Source organism: Zea mays, chromosome 8 (genome assembly GCF_902167145.1).
Source record: "Zea mays cultivar B73 chromosome 8, Zm-B73-REFERENCE-NAM-5.0, whole genome shotgun sequence".
NCBI lineage: Eukaryota > Viridiplantae > Streptophyta > Magnoliopsida > Poales > Poaceae > Zea > Zea mays.
Window position 1 is genome coordinate 13,592,055 of NC_050103.1, and position 17,867 is coordinate 13,609,921.

General features: G+C 46.4%; 2 protein-coding genes across 4 annotated transcripts; one reads left to right on the forward strand and one right to left on the reverse strand.

The window, feature by feature from the left end:
• Positions 1–863: 863 nt before the first annotated feature.
• On the forward strand, positions 864–4,575 carry LOC103634807 (uncharacterized). Of its 2 annotated transcripts, XM_008657396.3 has the most exons (5): positions 864–1,311; positions 1,445–1,797; positions 1,884–2,375; positions 2,464–4,028; positions 4,109–4,575. In XM_008657396.3, exons 2-5 carry the CDS (start codon positions 1,624–1,626, stop codon positions 4,350–4,352), a joined length of 2,475 nt encoding a protein of 824 aa, XP_008655618.2. In that variant the 5' UTR covers positions 864–1,311; positions 1,445–1,623; the 3' UTR covers positions 4,353–4,575. The 2 variants fall into 2 exon arrangements, with proteins under 2 accessions (XP_008655618.2, XP_008655619.2); XM_008657397.3 differs by lacking the exon at positions 1,884–2,375.
• Positions 4,576–5,308: 733 nt separating this feature from the next.
• Positions 5,309–17,643, reverse strand: LOC100381711 (putative WAK receptor-like protein kinase family protein). Of its 2 annotated transcripts, none has more exons than NM_001174519.1 (4): positions 16,938–17,643; positions 7,306–7,341; positions 6,887–7,144; positions 5,309–6,707 (listed from the first exon to the last, which is right to left on the reverse strand). In NM_001174519.1, exons 1-4 carry the CDS (start codon positions 17,632–17,634, stop codon positions 5,764–5,766), a joined length of 1,935 nt encoding a protein of 644 aa, NP_001167990.1. In that variant the 5' UTR covers positions 17,635–17,643; the 3' UTR covers positions 5,309–5,763. The 2 variants fall into 2 exon arrangements, with proteins under 2 accessions (NP_001167990.1, XP_020397795.1); XM_020542206.3 differs by lacking the exon at positions 16,938–17,643 and adding an exon at positions 11,785–12,769 and having other exon boundaries at positions 5,382–6,707.
• Positions 17,644–17,867: the final 224 nt, after the last annotated feature.

Here is a 17,867-nt window from a genome sequence, read left to right on the forward strand (position 1 = left end):
TCCACCCGACCCGACCAAGTCCAGTAAATAATGCACACAAAGGCTGCGATGCTAACGTTGACCAACTACAGAACCATATTTCCTGGAGCCAAGAATGTATAACTAAAACGCAAAAGTCATCTTTAGATATCAGTAAAATTTTACAACTATAGTAAGGTTCTGATGCGGGATTCTGAGCCGCAAGGGAAGCCTGCTTTCGCAGGCATCATGCTCTGGATCTCCTCGTGCACTCCCAGCAGAACATCCCGCGACTGCTGCCACGCCACGACTGTGCTTCAATTCTGGCGTTGAGGAGGAGCCTCCTCCTGCCGAGACTGCTGGAGACGACCACCTCCTCCTGGCGGCCGTGGGCCTGCCAGCGCCGCAGTCCGTCGCATAGAGCTGGACCGGGCGGCGCAGCAGGACGTCAGCGTCGGCGAGGGCAGGGGCGGTGCGTTGCGTTGCAGGAGCGTTGTCGTCAGCGGGAGAGAGGCAGTGGAGGGGGCTGGGGCGGCGAATGGCGCAAGAGGTCCAAGTCCCAGACTTGTGCACTGGGTGATGTAGCAGCGTGCGCGCCCGAGGCGGCGGCGGCCGGCCCAGCGCGGGTCTTGCCTGCGCTCGCTCCGGCGTCGTTCTCGCCAGAGTGGTCGGGGCGGCGGCGGCCAGGCATCCCGCGGCGCACTCGCACCACCGAGCTCTGCCTTGCCGGATGGTGGCTGGTGCTGCGGCCAGGTTCCGCGCCCTCGAGGTGGCAGCGGCGGCGTTGCCGCGTTGGCGGCCTAGACCCGGGTGATTTGGAGCGGAATCTGCGGACGAAATCTCGGCAGTTGTTCCCTCTTTCGCGTGCGTGTGGGAGCGCCCGACGGAATTTCTCCCACGGAATTCTGTCGTAGGTGGGTTTGGTTGGAGGTGGCATTCATGGATGCGCCTGGAAAAAAGGCCCAAAAGTTTACATTGGGCTTTTTCTAGATTTTGCGCGACAACCTGGCCCGGTGGTGTTTATCTACCAAAGTAGCCCGTGGAACTGTAGATATGGGGCACGGCGTCCCTCCGGCCCGCGCCCCGTGGTCATTTCGGCGTTAACGCCGCCGCAGCGCCGAGTCCTACGGCTCCCCGCCCCGCAAGGCCGCAACCGCAGTCCGCAGACGGCCTAGGTCGAGAGGAGGGCGATTCCATTCGACCACATCCTAGGAGGCCAGGAGAGACCGGCGGCAACCTGCCTGCGCGCTAGTCTGACAGCGCGCGAGGCGGCGATAACCCGCCGCGGCGGTGGCGTCGCACGAGCTGCCGCCTCGTTCTGGCGGGACGGCTGGTTGTCTCCTGTTCAGCCAGGTTCGCAAATGCAATTTTATTTCGAGATATATTTGCGATTATCACAACCGCAACACTGGTTCGCTGGAACAACATCCAAAGGTATGGAGTTTGGTTTCGCGCGTCCCTTTAACAGCCTTGCTGTTCTTCACAGCAAACGGCGTGCCTCGCCGCAGAGAGCTTACGTGCTCCTCTCCCCCACGCCGCCGTCGGCGTGTTGTACCGCCCCTCCATCTCCCCCGCCGCCGCCGCCGCCGTACAGAGCTTCGAGCACCTCGGCCACACCACTCCCTCCCACCGCCGCCGCAGATATCTCCTGCCCGCGGTGCCGGGATGGAGAACGACATCACCGCCGCCGAGATCTTCGGCGTGGTCGGGATGGAGAACGACATCGCCGCCGCCGAGTTCTCCGGCATGGTCGGGATGGAGGACACTGCTGCTACGCCGGTGTGCCACGGCTCGGCTTGTCCGGTTGTCTGCCACAGCGAAGAACCTGGAGGATCAAAGGTTATAATTCCTTTGACTAATACAACAGCATTAGAAATTCTGTGTTGGTAATTCTTTGTTTAAGAAAGAAAAAAATATCGTTGCAGGATTCGCAAGATAAGCAACTAACTAGTGAACCATCAAAAGAAATTGTTTGGGGTGCTTTACAATTTGAGGACAGGTGGAAGGAGGAAGGGATGCAATTAATTGCCTGTGAAGATTCTATATATGCTCAACTTGGTTTGGTAGAAGAGGATGAGAGGGAGATGAGAGAAAAGGACCAAGCTTGTTATGCAGGGGTTGGAACTAGGATTTCTAATGAGCTTGATGATGATGGCGCCACCATGCCATGTGAGGATTCTTTACCACAAGAGAGGAGGATATTATATGACCAAGATAATCCTGTTATGGAGCCTGGCAGCTTATACCCATCAATGAAGGAATTTAGGATTGCAATGAGACAATATGCCATAAACAATAAATTTGAGTTAGGTATTGAGGCTACTAGCACGACAAGATATAGAGGCTATTGTCGTGGTTTGGATTGTCGTTGGAGTATATATGCACGAACGGAGATGAAAGGATCGCCAACCATAATCGTATATTCTTTTGATATTTTTTTTGTTCCATTTTCCATCATGTGGTGGTAGAAAATATTACTTACCGAAGACAATTAATCTGTTGCAGGTGGTAGTGGTGAACGATGTCCACACTTGTACTTCTAGTGGTAGGAAGAAGACTACCACTCCTTCTAGTGCTTGGGTGGCTGCAAAAGCTCTTTCTATCCTTATGAAGAAACCCCAAATGGGTGCTAAGGAGTTGCAGACTATTTTGCAGGACAGATTCACATGTGCTATTTCATATGACACTATTTGGAAGGGGAAGGAGAAAGCATTGAGAGAGTTGTTCGAGAGTTGGGAGGAGAGCTTTCAACTCTTGTTTTCCTGGAAGGAAGCAGTCTTGCAGAAGTCACCTGACAGTGTAATAGAGATTGACCTCCGAGTTGAAGATGACAAACTTTTTTTCAGCAAGTTCTTCTGTGCATTTGGTCCATGCATTTCTGGGTTTAAAGAAGGCTGTAGACCGTATCTTAGTGTCGACTCTACTGCTTTAAATGGTATATGGGACGGTCACTTAGCTTCTGCTACAAGTGTAGATGGACTGAATTGGATGTACCCAGTGGCATTTGGTTTTTTTAGTTCTGAAACTGAAGAGAACTGGACTTGGTTTATGACTAAATTGCACCAAGCAGTAGGAGATCTTCCAGTTCTTGCTATCTGTTCTGATGCTTGCAAAGGTTTGACAAATGCTGTGAAGTCAGTTTTTCCTAATGCTGAAAAAAGAGTGTGTTTCAGGCATCTAATGAACAACTATGTGAAGAGTTATACAGGCTCAGAATACATGTATCCAGCAGCTAGGGCATACAGGAGGGATGTGTTTGAGCATCACATTGGTAATGTGAGCTGTGATCCTGTTATAGCCAGTTGGCTAGATCAATATCATGATTTATTATGGTACCGAAGTGGTTTCAACACAGCTATTAAGTGTGACTATATCACAAACAATATCGCTGAGTTGTTCAATAATTGGATTAAGGATTATAAAGGTCTTCCAGTGTGTGATCTTGCCGATAAGATCAGGGAAATGATAATGCATTTGTTTCACAAGAGGAGGCGGATAAGTCAGAGGTTCCATGGGAACATTTTACCGTCAATCATACATGTCTTGACGACGAGGACTAGAGGAATAGGTCACTTGGAGTTTATAAAGGGTGATGACTATGCTGCTGAGATCTATGACAATAGTAACTACTGTGCTCCACATGTGGTCAAAGCATATTTGAAAGAATGCTCATGTCAAGAGTGGCAACACACCGGTAAACCTTGCCAACATGCATTGTGCTTTATCACTGCCCAACAGATGAGAAATGTCAGGATGGAGGACTTTGTTGACCATTATTACTCAGTTGAGAAATTTAGACAAGCTTATTGTAGGATGGTGGAGCCTCTTGAGGACAAATCTTTTTGGCCAAAAGTGGACATTGCAAGTGAGGTTGGTGCACCTCTTGATAGAAGATGTGTTGGGAGACAAAGGGAAAATAGTATTAAGAGTAGCCTCGAAGGTGTAAGCGGTAAGGAAGCAAGTGAAAAAGGCAAGAAAATGATCCGAAGGAGGTTCAAGTGTCCGAACTGTGGAGAATTGGGGCACAGAAAAAATAGCTCCAAATGCCCACTAAATGGGACAAAGAAGAGGTAGTAAGAGTTACGATTTTGTTTTTTTAGTCCTTGTCATATGACATCATTTGAACTCATGTTTATTGTTTCATTTGTAGGAAAAGAGCGCCAAGGAAGAATACAACTAAAGGTTGGTTTCCTAAAGAAGTGCCTACATCATCACAGGCAGCACCCAATATTACTCCTCCAAGTGATGATGTGCCTGCATCTTCAGAGATTGTGCTCACAATGCCTCCTCCGCCAGGAGAGGATGTGCTTGCGTCTTCACAGATAGTGCAACCAATGTCTCCTCCAAGCGAGGTTGTGCCTACAGAACCAATCTCTCCTCCAAAAGACGCGTGAAGAAGGTTGTTCGTTAAATTACACCTAGGAAGAGCTAGACATATATGTATTCTTAGGGTGCATGTTAGTTAGGACAGTTATCTGCAAAACTGCTAATGTTAGATTAATGTATGTCAGTTTATTTGATTGTCAGTTTGGACAGTTAACTGCAAAACTGGTAATGTCATCAGCTATTGGGTGCATTTGTCTCCAAAACTGGTAATGTCATCAGCTATTGGGTGCATTATCTGAAATATATAGTTGATGCCTTGATGGCGTGCAATATAGTTTGAGAGAAAGGAGTGCTATTTCTTCTGTTATTGACATACTGGTAGGAGAGGAAGTCTGCTCTTCCTTGCTGAGCTCTGGTAACATTGAGAGAAAGGCTGCTTTTGTAACAGTTTGAGAGAAAGGAGTGCTGTTTCTTCCGTTATTGACATTAGGAGAGGAAGGGTCTGTTTGTTTCAGCTTATAGATTATATAATCTGGATTATAATCTAAATTATATAATCTAAATTATAATCTAGATATATTATAATCTATATGTAGTTGTTTGGTAGTTTAGATTATATAAATGTAGATTATTCACAAAGACAACAATACCCTTGTTTGTTTATTTAAGGTGAGAATATTTAAGGTGAGAAAAGAAGGATGCTATATATTGTAATTTCTATTTACATAACCATAGATAGTGATTCTTTTGCCAAAATAATCTCAAATAAGCTACTCTTGAGGAGATTATGAGATTATTATAATCTAGGCTTTAGATTATATAATCTGAACCCATAATCTAGTTGTTTGTTTACCTAATGGATTATTTGCGCTAGATTATATAATCTGGAGAGATTATAATCTGAAACAAATAGAACTGAAGTCTGCTCTTCCTTGCTCAGTTCTGGTAACAGTTTTGAGATAAATTCCACCCGTGCTGTTACAGGCATATATTCAGTTTGAGAGAAAGGAGTGTTATTCAGTTTGCTCGGTTCTGGCATATGTACAGGCATATATAGTCTGCTCTTCCTTACAGCAAGGCTATTAAACGTACGCGCGAAACCAAATGGTGGCCTCTCAGCCAATTAGAGTACGAAGTATACAGCTTTTATTCCTTCCTATTTCGTGTAGCTCTACTTCTGTCATCGGCAGAGCCCCCCTTCATTCGTCAAAACGAAAAAAATAGTTCCTACAGTACAATTTTGGCCTGACACTGATTCTACTGCTTTGCCTAATAATGTCTTAATTTATGCCAAGCTCCTGCTGTGGCTACAGCGTGACTGTATACATTGTACTACGAACCAGTCAACAAAAGAGAAAAGAAACAACTCACCCAGATGAATCAGCTCATTGGCAGATCTCTACACTGTACACAAACATCGTCTGGTAAGGGCTTCGTTTCTTCAGGATCGGTATATACACACATGGCCGGGTATCTATCTCACCCGCTAGCATTTGACGCTGCCGAGTGCGTGGTTGATTGGCTATGGAATCTGTGGATTACCGAGTCAGGAGAGTACTGTATGCTACTCGTCAGCAGGCGTGCGTCTTCCTTAGGAGACGAGGAGCTCCTGTCCGTCTTGTTATTCTCCAGTGAATCCCCGTTCCTGATACGGTTCAGGGCCTCCACCACTTCCTTCATCGACGGCCGTGAATCCCTTTCTAGCTGCAAGCACCGGAACGCCAGCTCAGCCACGAGATCTATGGATCTCTTCGTCTCACCGTCAGTCTCGTACCCGAGCTCAGGGTCGACCAGCTGGCCCACCTCGTGGTTCTGGATTCTGTTGAGAGCCATGTTGGCCAGGTTGATCTCGCTGTGGCTCCTGCCCATGTCGACGGCTGGCTTAGAGGACACGAGCTCGACCAGCACGACGCCGAAGCTGTACACGTCGCTCTTCTCGGTCAGCTTGTAGCACTGGTGGTACACCGGGTCGACGTAGCCCGGCGTGCCCTGTGGGACGGTCGACACGTGGGTGACTTCAGGAGGGTACAGGCGCGACAGCCCAAAGTCGGCGACCTTCACGTGGAAGCTGTTGTCCAGCAGTATGTTGTTGGTCTTCACGTCACGGTGTATGATCTCGACCGCGTGGAGGTACGCCAGCGCCTCAGCTGTTTCTATGGCGATGCTCATCCTTCGAGGCCACGTGAGGCCGCGCTCCGACGCACGGGATCCGTGGACATGGTCCGCGACTGTTCCGTTGGGGATGAACTCGTACACGAGCATGAGGTCGCGGCTGCTACGGGATGTGCAGCCATAGAGGATGACCAGGTTCTGGTGGAGGAGGCGGGACAAAATGTCTACCTCGTTTATGAACTGCTCCACCCGTTTGTAGTTGTTCTTGTACAGGCGTTTCACCGCAACGACTCTCCCGTCCCGGAGTTTCCCTGGAGAATAGAAGGGTCACCTCTTGTCAACTGCCATTGAAGTCAATGAAAAAAAAAGGATAAATAATGTTTTTATGCGTAGCTCCTATGGTTCCCAGCTTCATCTGTTAATGTAGAAACAATAGATGCAGACTGCAGAGTTAAGAATGAAAAGGGGTTTCAGTGTTCACTATTCCCACCTTTGTAAACAGTTCCGAAACCACCATCACCAAGCTCCCTCGAGTCATTAAATCCATCAGTAGCTTCTTCAAGCTCCTCGTAAGTGAAAATGTGTGGAGAGCCACCCAACTCAAGGTCTTTGCTATACGATTGCATCGAAGATTCGCTACGCATGCAGCCATTCGGTGCTCTTGCTTGTTTCCTTCTTTTGTGCTTGCGCCAGACAAAAAAGAAGCACACTGACACTACCAATAGACCGCCTCCTGCTACTCCACAAACTGCCGATGACAGTGTAATAAACAAACGTTAGCAATATGCAGTAGCCAATTGATCCTATATACATATTCTGCAACATAAGATGCTACAAAGTTCGGTAGTGCAATGAGACCCGATGTAATAGATATGAAATGCAGACTCAGGGTTGATAGTTGATACTCACCAATTCCGAGTATCCTATTTTTGTTGCTGTTTCCTCCTGCATAAGAATATTAACTGTGAATAGCTTGTTGATTCAAATGTAATATTTTTTAGATTAGATTCGTCTATAGCCCTGGCAGTGAAGATATGACAGTACAAATGAGCAGAATAAAGTCTGATAGAAAATGAAAAGAAACTGTCCAGGGGAAAAAAATGAGATGTATGCCTAAACACAGAGGTGCTCGTCAGCATTCGATGTCTAGCAAAAGTGACCATTTTTTGCATCTCTGTGTGTCATGAGAACATAAGCCTGTACCACGTAAATGTACTAAGGCCCCGTTTGTTTCGTTGGAATTGAATTCTATTTTAATAATTATAATTTAGATAAAACTAATTAAGTTTATATATTTATATATTATCCTAAATCATATGAGAGAGATAGTTATATACTACGTTTATGTTATAGCGGCGCAAGTAGAAGAGTGTACTATAAGTTGTACATCGGAAAAATAGCATGTAAATCTATAGAATCAATTTCCATCTCTCACCCCATGAATTTGAGATAGGCTTATATAATAACTTTGGAAAGTGGTGGAATGTTACATTCTAAAAAATAGTCTATTCTATTAGTAAGATTTCAATTCCTCAAAATGAAAGGAAACAAACGGGGCCTAAGAGAAATATTTGCAGTGTTTATTCATGATAGACCTGTAAATTCAGTGTCCTACAGCCAAAGTCAAATAAATTAAATGTTGTTCTGGAGACAACCACAATCTTTTCGTTGCCTGCATGCACGCAAATTTTTCTACTAAATATTGGTCCGGACCCATCATCATTTGCCCATTCCATATAGAATGGCCAATTATCAGAGCAGGATATATATCGATTCTTGAACCTCTCTCTCTCTCTGATCTCCAGAGACATTATGCAAAAGCAGAATACTAGCTATGTTACAACTTACTCCCTCCATCATATAATATAGTGCATTCAAGCCAATGTTATTAAATCGTCTAGTCGACCCTAGTTGTTCCCGATCGTCCACCCCCTAGTCGTCCAACTAATGGTGATTAGTCGATTACTAATCAGGTGACCAGAAAACTAATTGGTCTAATAAGTTGTGGCCCCTAGTTGAGTCTAGGGTACCGACAGGATGGCTAATTGCGATGCGACTTGATAACATTGATTCAAGCATTCTAGGGGACAAGATCACATTAAGTAGTAGCACAAATTTGGTAGGTATTATATCGTTACTTGCCATTTATCAACCAATCTCCATTAATCACGCTGATGATAGCATCTGGTTAGAAAATGAAGGGTATATTTGTCTTTTGTATTCTCTCTTAATTGTACTAAACTTCTAGAATACACTATAACAAGATGGAGGGAGTAAATCTTAATGAGGTGTCTACGTATAAATGGTTATGGTAAGAAATTGAAGGTGTAAATCTGAAAAAGACGGCACAAGAAAATGCAGCAACTGTTGGATTTCAGATTTTTAATTGAAGGTGGTACCATATAGCAAGAAACATCACTAAGTATCAGCTTGTCAGAAGTAAAAGAAATAACAATCTTGACTTTTAGACCACAGTGATGATATCAAAATTGTTTGTCCATATAGATTATGCGGTAACTCAGTAACTGCCGAAAACAGGAACATCGTCTGTTAAAGAAACATTTTTTTAATTGAACACGCAGGAGGGTTGTGTATCATTCCATTAATAGAAGAAGAAAAAACAATGACAACAACAAAGACAAAAACGATAAAACGTTGAAACATTTATGGGTGAAGTTTTGACTTTTAAACATTTTAAACAAAGTTTAAACGTAGTTTTAAACAACATAGGAAAAATACCAATATGTCATAATTTCAGACAATAACATGAAGTTAAATACCAAAATAGAGAGGTGTTATAGATGCTTTTGTGGGCCGCCAATTCACAAGGCGCAAAAATAAGAAAGAGGCGCCAAGAAAAGAGACCAGCGACTAATTAGGAGAAGAGATAGGTCAGGAATAGTTTCTGTTTAATCAGTTCCTAAATAATAGGTTAGTTCCTTTTTATATAGCTAAATAGTAGCAGTTCCTAAATAATAGGTTAGTTCCTTTTTATGTGGCTGAATAGTAGCAGTAGATATGTCTATCCTGAGATGATCCAGACCACCTATGGCTATAAAGGCGACTGGGCATCAGCTGTAATAATGAACCAGGAATAAGATCTCCCTTTTGTTTGGGCGAGATCACCTGGGATCATCCTGGCCAGGCACGACGCCGGCGCAGGAGATCTGGGTGATCAGCGCCCTCTTCTTCCATACACCTTGCGCCACTCCAATCTCCCTCTCCACTCCCCATTGAAGGACACCACGAAACCAAGGTTACGGACTCACCAGCTAGGAGTCGGTAACAAGAGGTTAGTGGCTTACCAAAACTTCACCCATAAGCCGGATTGGACCCAAAAGTAGCTAATGGTCTAAAATGCATGAAACACTATGTTTTACAGTTTAGAACGCCAAAACACGGTTTCAACCTTTAATTAGAGTTTTGATGTTTAAACATTGTTTTAATAACACTGCCATACACACTAACAACTTACGCACGAACACCACACCTGGAGGGATGGGGCAAAAAAAAGGGTACGCCAAAAACAAGGGGGGTCTCCGCTAACACCTAATCACCAGGGAACAATTCAGATAAGATCAAAAAACATGATTGAAGCACAACTGGTACATGTTAAATTGGGTTGATAACCGATAACCCAGTATCTTGTTTGACAGAATTTTCTTGCATTGGTATTGGTTACTACCATTGACTTTGACTTGCCCAAAGAGTGATAAAACCCGTTAGTCATGGTTGATGGCCCAAACTATATTCACCATGAAATGGCAGAAAAGATAAAACAGGGATAACTAGAGGGTAAACTCTCTGGTGTCAGAAGAATATAAAAGGGTAAGGCAGTAGGTTCTCCGCATAGATAGAACCAAAGATGCAATTAGATAAGGGTTAGAAAAAATACCCCTCAGAAAACTGTAGCTAGAAAGTACTAAACAAATCCTTGTGCAAACTAACTCTGCAGTCTGCAGAGAAGCCAGAAAAGAGAAGTCATGGTGGAAGAAAATAGCACTTATACTAAGACACCTCAAACATCATGCTTACAAAATGCACGCAGGAGCAATATGATCCAGCGAGGAAACATGAAATTCAAAAAAAAAAAAAAAACTCGACCTGCGGGGGTAAGACAGCCCCCTGGCACTGAATTAAGAAGAAGACCTTCTCACACAGGTCGAGAAAACCGCCGAACTCCTGCCCCACCCATACACAGCGGCATCGAAGCCCATATGAGAACGACCACGACCGAGGCTGAGCCTTAGACCTGTGTTTTGGCGTGGGACAGACGAGGGGATTTTTTTAACCACAGCCTGAAATTCGCTCCCACGGGGAGTCAAACCCAGGACCTGAGGAGTGCTACTCAGACCACCTAACCAACTCAGCTAGAGGCCCTTTCGCAAATTTAAAAATAAACAACAAGGAATCTTGTGAATTAATATCAAATCAATCAAATAATTGTGTCCATGCCATCCAGAGTAGTCCAGTTTGTTTGTTTCTACCTTTTGTCCAGGTGAAAAAACATGATCACTAGTCACAATAATTGTTGGTGGGGTGATTAACATCACTGCTGTGCAGTTGAAAACAGACAGTCACATCACACGGGTATGATTGCTCCCCGTTTAAATTCACTACATCATTGATATCAGCTTTAGAAGCTTGATTCCACACAGATAAATTGAATTATTTGCTTAGAAAAATACAGTGCATTGGCTGGCAAATACTAGAACAGTTCTCTAGCCAGCTATCACTAGAAGAAAAAAATAGGGATAAGGACCATTGGCATGGCATCTTTTTCAAGTAGTACAGTTGAATACTTCAACCAATGTGTTTGACTATAATACAGTGGGCCTCAATGGAATAACTTGCACCAATCAACCAAAAAATAATTTGCAGTCGAAGAAGACTGTCTGCATAAAAGCAGGACAAACTTCTTCCCAATCAGCATTCTATATTCCATGTAGCCGATCACGCTAAACTGTATGAAGGCGACCTGTTGTTAACTTGTTATTATTCAATGGTTCCCGATGGGGACTTTATGGCATTAGCAGAACCGTATTTGGCACCCCAATGGTCAATGCAGAGTTATTAAATTCGTAAGTACGATATGCATATATAGTTGTATCGCATGACGTAAGAACTACTGGTTTTGGTCGAGAAAAGGAAGTGATGGTGAAGTGTTAATTTACTGCTAGGAGAGCAGGAGTACAGCATTCCTCCGTAAGTTGTGCTTGAACTTCTCTGATTTGTGTGTGTGTGTGTGTGTCAGTGTGTGTTCTGCCTCCTCTTGGTACTATTTGGGATAGGCCAACTTTACTCCTTCCAGGTTAGCAAACTAATTGCTGCTTTTGCAACAAAAAACAAAGTCGAAATTGCTGCGCGTTTTAAATTTCCTGAACTCACCGCACTTGCCACCGGAGCAATCACAGGCGAACTCGGCGTCGGGACCGCCGTACGTGCATTCCCCGCCGCGTGCCATGCACTTGGGACAATCCCCTGGCACCGCTTTCCAATCCACGAGGAACCCATTCCTCATGCTGGCGACGTAGTCGTCGTCGTCCCCATTTCCATCAGGAGCCCCGAGAACCGGCACCACTGTGAAGAGACAGCCGTGCGGGACGCCGCCCTGGATGCCCTGGCTCGAGAAATTCCGGCCGTCGCCGAGCCGGACAAAGGAGCTGTTGTCGCAAGGCAGGCTGCGAAACCCGGCCGACTCCGCCGGCGGGAACCCCGTGCACTTCCCCAGGAAGAGCAGCTCCCTGTTGAGCCCGCTGAAGACGAATGTCCCGGGCGAGAAGAGCGAGATGTTCATCGTCGGCGCCGGGCAGCCGGTGGCGAGCGGGAGGTTGTGGTCCACCACGTGGAAGGAGCTGTTCTCGGGGAAGATGTCGAGCACCTGGTAGGCCTGGTAGACGGATATGCTCAGGAACGCGCCGCTGCCGTTGCACTTGAGCTGGAAGGACGGCGGTCCGCACGGGGCCCGCCCGGGCTCCTCCACCCAGAACGGGTAGGTGACGTTGAGGTGCCCGCATGTCTTGGGCCAGCAGCCTGATGACGAGTCTGCCGCGCTGGCCGCCGCAGGCGGCCGGAGGAGGGAGGAAGCGAGTAGCAGTAGGAGTAGCGGTTGCATAGCGGATTGGGGATGGACCGATGGAGGGGTGGCACTGCAGCGGCGCCGGAGGGAGTGGGTAGATTTCGGAGTACGGCCAGGGAGGACCTCCGACCTCCGGACCCGAAGACGGAATGGAACAAGCCAGCGAGGCGCCCGGATGACGGATATGATGATGAAGGGGAGAACGCCTTTGACCGGTCGTGGTCAACGCCTGCAAGCGTTTGATTATTATTGTACTGTATTATTTTTCTCTTTTTTCTTTCTGAACTTAGGGGGTGTTTGGTTTCTAGGGACTAATGTTTAGTCCCTTCATTTTGTTCCATTTTAGTATATAAATTGACAAATATAGAAACTAAATTAGAGTTTTAGTTTCTATAATTGATAATTTTGTAACTAAAGTGGAATAAAATGTAGGGACTAAAAATTAGTCCCTAGAAACCAAACACTTCCTTATTTCTGTTCCAGGCTGACTTCCGTTCCGCCGAGGTGCCGACCCCGGACCCCGTACAGCAAAGCGGCGGCGGCGGCGGCTAAGCTAAAACGCGTACCGACCACCGCGGTTGGGAAGCACGAATCAGGAATCAGCGGGCGAACACCGTGGTGGTTTGGCCGTTTGGGTTGTCATGTTCTCGTGGTCGTCTGAGTCTGACAGCCCGGGGCTGTGGTGCCTGCTGGCTAGCCGTTGACACTTTTTCTAGACCAGTGCCCAACGAGTGCAATTCTCTCTGTGCTATGCTATACTATGTAGCAGCAGTTCCAAGCTAGATTCTAATCGCGAGCTTACCGGCTGGTGATGGCGGCGACGACCGCGGCGGCAGTTGCCATGTCAAGAGGAATCCCTCACGGACGAACTCCCTGTAGTTCGCTGGGTCCACGTCGCCGGTCCTCGCGAGCATGGGCACGACGGTGGCGTTGCATCCCTCCAAGAAGTAGTAGCTGCCAGGCACGGCGGGGCGCCTGGCGACGGCGACCAGCGTCCTGTCGCCGCACGCCGTGTCCACGAGGTGGCCTCACGCCGTGGAACCCGATCACCCCGCAGCTGGCCTCCATCGCGTGGTCGGGGACGAGCCCGAACGGGAGGGCGATGCTCACGCCGCCGCGTCGCGTCGGGGGGCAGAGCGTCACGGGTGGCACCGGGTGGCAGTGCCACTGCCACGGCCATGCAGCCATCCAGACCCAGGACACGAGGGAGAGCCGCGCCGCGACAAGGACGGAGCCGCAACCATGGGAGCATGGCACCGCAAGTGGTGAAGGTGATGGGAAAAGGGAGATAGATCGTGAGTCCGCGCGTCCTGTGCGTGGGCACTGGGGCCGAAACCTTTGACTGGACGCGGCCGTCGCCATCGGCGCACGGGAATTCCTGAGGTGCCCGACGATGCGCACGCGACAGTGGCGAGCCAGTGACGCGTGACCGTGCGCGCCCCCTGTCCCCTGATAATCTTTCTGGCCTCCGGATAGGCACGAACGCTCCTGTCGGCCAACAAGCTCGTCCCCCGCTTTGTGCCAAATGCTCGACGGAGGCTAACAGACCTTGTTTTTTTTTCCAATAGGAAAGATGATCGACGGATACACTAGATGAATTTTGATTTTGGCTCGTAGTTTCATCTTTCCAACACTACTGGAATCTCGCTTTTTGTCAAGTAATTAGCGCTCTGCAGAGTGCCACTTTGTGGGCACTCTTCAAAAACTCCGTTACCATTGCCGGGCGCCGTGACTAAGTATCGAGCGCCGTGACTAAGTATCGAGTGACACTCGACAAAGTATTTACCGATTATCCGTTAAAAGTAATCGGCAAAAAAGTCGTTGCCGATGTAGAGTTCACCGAGTTTTATTTGCTAAGTGTCACACTTGAAAAAGCCTTCGTCGAATATTTTTCAGGCTTTATCGAGTGCTTCAGATACTCGACAAAGCAGTTTCCGATAGTGCACCTGAATATGTTGGAAAGGTCAAGAAAGTGTATTGACAACAGCCGGCATCAAATTCTTTATTGAACAGACGCGTTTCTGTCCATTTCCTAGCAGTGGAAGCGGTGCTTTGCAAAGGTGGCAATAGCTTCTTCTTCTTTTTTTGGATAGGGGCGACTATGCTCGTGCTAGAAAAAATATCTGTTAGAATCTACGTTCTATCACTACCCATCCTGCCCATAACTATACTTTGTTTGTGTATGTTTTCTATAGGTTGTTTGGGATACACACCTTATTGGTATAAGAAGACTGTCCATTTTTTTTGCATCAAATACGATACTCTCTCCGTTTCTTTTTATTTGTCGCTGGATAGTGCAAAATTGCACTATCCAGCGACAAATAAAAAGAAACGGAGGGAGTACCTTTTATTTTACGAGGCGTTTGCATCCCTTTATTTTAAAGAAATTTGAATTCACTCAATAAAGTAACTTATTTAGTTTGGAATTTGGCATACCACAACTTTCCAAAGTTCATATATAAACCTATCTCAATTTCATAGGGTGGAGGATATGAAATGGTTTTGTGCATTAATAGAATTTGTTTCTACTCTATAATTTACATGATACTCTTCGTCCCACTTCTCTATAATAAAAATGTAGCACATAAATATCTTCGACATCTTACTAATAATAGTATACAAAAATATTTTGCATAAAAGCGAATTAGCTTAATTGATATATGACTAAATTACTATTATTAGAATGAAATTCAATTCCAGTGATCCAAACGGGGGGTTAGTTGAATTTCCCTTTTCTCTTTGTTAGTGTTGTGCACGGAAATTGTTAGAATCAGACACGCTAAAGAATATGATGGTTAAATGTAGGGACTTCTAAGTTTGGAGTGTATTTTTTGCTAGCACGAACCGATGAAATGGAAGGTCAAATTCCGAGTTCTTTGACTGGAAGCTTCAATCAAGGCTCCATTTGTCTGAACTGTAACTAATGATCCACACCCAAATTGGAATACTTGAATTCCATCACTTAAAGTAATTAAAATAGAATAAAATAGATGGAATAAAAATTAGTCCATAGATATCAAATACTCCCTAAATTAGGTAATAAATAAATACCAGACCAGACTATCGGTGAGGGGAAAAAATAGTTGCACCTATAACCTTAGCTTTAAAAAGTGGTCAGCGATGCTTAGGCGGCGATAGACGAAACAACATTGTTTTAGGATTTGTTTTGACCCATGCATGAAAATGGAACAAATGGAGATGGTGGATGATTATGTATGGTCATATAATAGTATAACACACGTATGTATCGAAGCATCGAATTTTAACACGAGAAAAAAATACTATGACTATTCAAAAAAAGGTACAACGCGTTGAATTGCATGCCTAGGACTAGGAAGCTTTAGGCAGATTTAAGCGCTAGCTTGGTTGGAGCCCTTCTAGTCATTTGCCTGCCAGATAAACAATCTTAGGGGATATTTGAATACACTAGAGCTAATAGTTAGTGGCTAAAATTAGTTGAGACATCCAAACACCGTAGCTAATAGTTCAGCTATTAGCTATTTTTGGTAAGTTAGTTAATAGTTAGGTAGCTATTTTTTAGCTAGCTAATTCCAATAATAATTTTTAGTTAACTAACTATTAGTTCTAGTGCACCCCTTTAGTCTCAAACACTTAGTGCTTGTTTGTTTGAAGACTGACAAATCTGTCTGACCCAGGTAGCAATCTTAGGTGTTTCAATTTTAAATGCCTAGAACTAGACCGAGCTGTCTGGCCAGGCCAGCACTCCCCGGCCAAGACGGCAACCAAACAAACCTGGCAATCTCTGGCTGGGCCAGGCAACGCTGCTCGGCTCAGTCAAGCAGGCATTTGTGTTTTTTATTTCAATATGCTAGTCTAAACTTTCTAAGGAGCTATTTATATGGCTAAAGTTTAGCAGAAAGCTAAAGTTTATCCAATGAGATTGAAAAGATTGAAACAGGACCTTAGTCTCAAACACTTAGTGCTTGTTTGTTTGAAGAATGACAAACCTGAGTATCTAACTGACAAATCTGTCTAACTCCGGCCAAGACGGCAACTAAACAAACCTCTGGGTCTGCAATCTCTGGCTGGGCCAGGCAACGCTGCTCGGCTCCAAGCCTCCAAGTCAAGTAGCAAAGTTTTGTGAAACATTATTTACAGAATAAATAACTGAATAATGTATCATTTTTTTCTAAATATAAGGGTCGTTGTTAGTCTAGTTCGTTCATACGTTCCATTAAAACTGGTACTGTTCAGTCGGCTGATTAGAGTGTTTTAGTAGCTATCTTGTCTGTTTATTATCGAGTGGTTGTTTAGGCTGACCAATTAGTTAAACGATAAGTGATCAAATGTTTAGTTTTGGGTATAGGCCTAGTGCAGGTGCAGTACTCTGACGATGTCTCTATATGGCTATACTGGTCGGTTTAATTTCCTGCTGGAGTATCAGGTGACATCCGGTAAATTTTTTTTAATAATAGGTATTCAGTACAAAGAGGAAGCTTACTTGTCTGCCACTGCCATGTCAAGAGGAAGCCGCCACTTATGAGTTGCTCGTAGTCGCTCGCGTTCGCCTTGCCATCGTCCTTTACAAGCACGGGCACGACAGTGGCACCGCAGCCGTCCAAGGAGTATCCGCCGTCGTCGTCCGGCTCGCCGTAACGCCCTCCGATGCGGGCGAAAGTGCGGTTGCCGCATCTCGTCATCTCCACAAGCCCCTCCTCGTCCGGCGCCGGCGCCGGCGCCTTGGTGCAGTTGTACAGGATGAGGTCCTGGTTGAGAGGGCTGATGGAGAACGGGAGGGCGACCTTGGTGGAGCTGTTGTTCCCGGGGATGCGGCAGACGGCGGAGTCGCCGCCGCCGTCCGAGGCTCCCAGCTTCTCGAGCTTGTGGGTGTCGGCGACGAGCAAGGAGGCGTTGGTGTAGGAGACGCTGAGGATCTGGAGCCAGTGGTCGTACCGGCTGTATCCGAGGTACGGCGTGCCGTTGACGCAGCGGACCTGGAACCCGATCCCGCCGCAGTTGGTGGCCGTCGCCTGCTCCTGGACGATCCCGAACGGGAAGGCGATCTCCACGCCGCCGCATAGCACGGGCGGGCAGTGTGCTCCTCCGCCCCCTTGCCCGTCAGCTGGTGATGCCGAGGCAAGCGTTAGCGTCAGCGACAGGGCGATCCACACCGACCAGACGGACGAGGTCGAGGCCATGGTGGTGGGGGGAGCATGGGTGGGTAGCAGCGACGAGACAAACAGGGGGCAGGGGCGGTGAATTGAGGGGCAGGCGGCTGACTGAAAATGGTGATGAGGCTCCTGAAGGTACCCCTCGTGTCCTCCTGTAGCGCGGTTGAAAGTTGAAACCCTTGGACTGGACGTTTTGGGCCATCGTCACACCACGGCTGCACCTGCACGGCACGGGGCATGCGGCCCTCACTCGCTGTCAA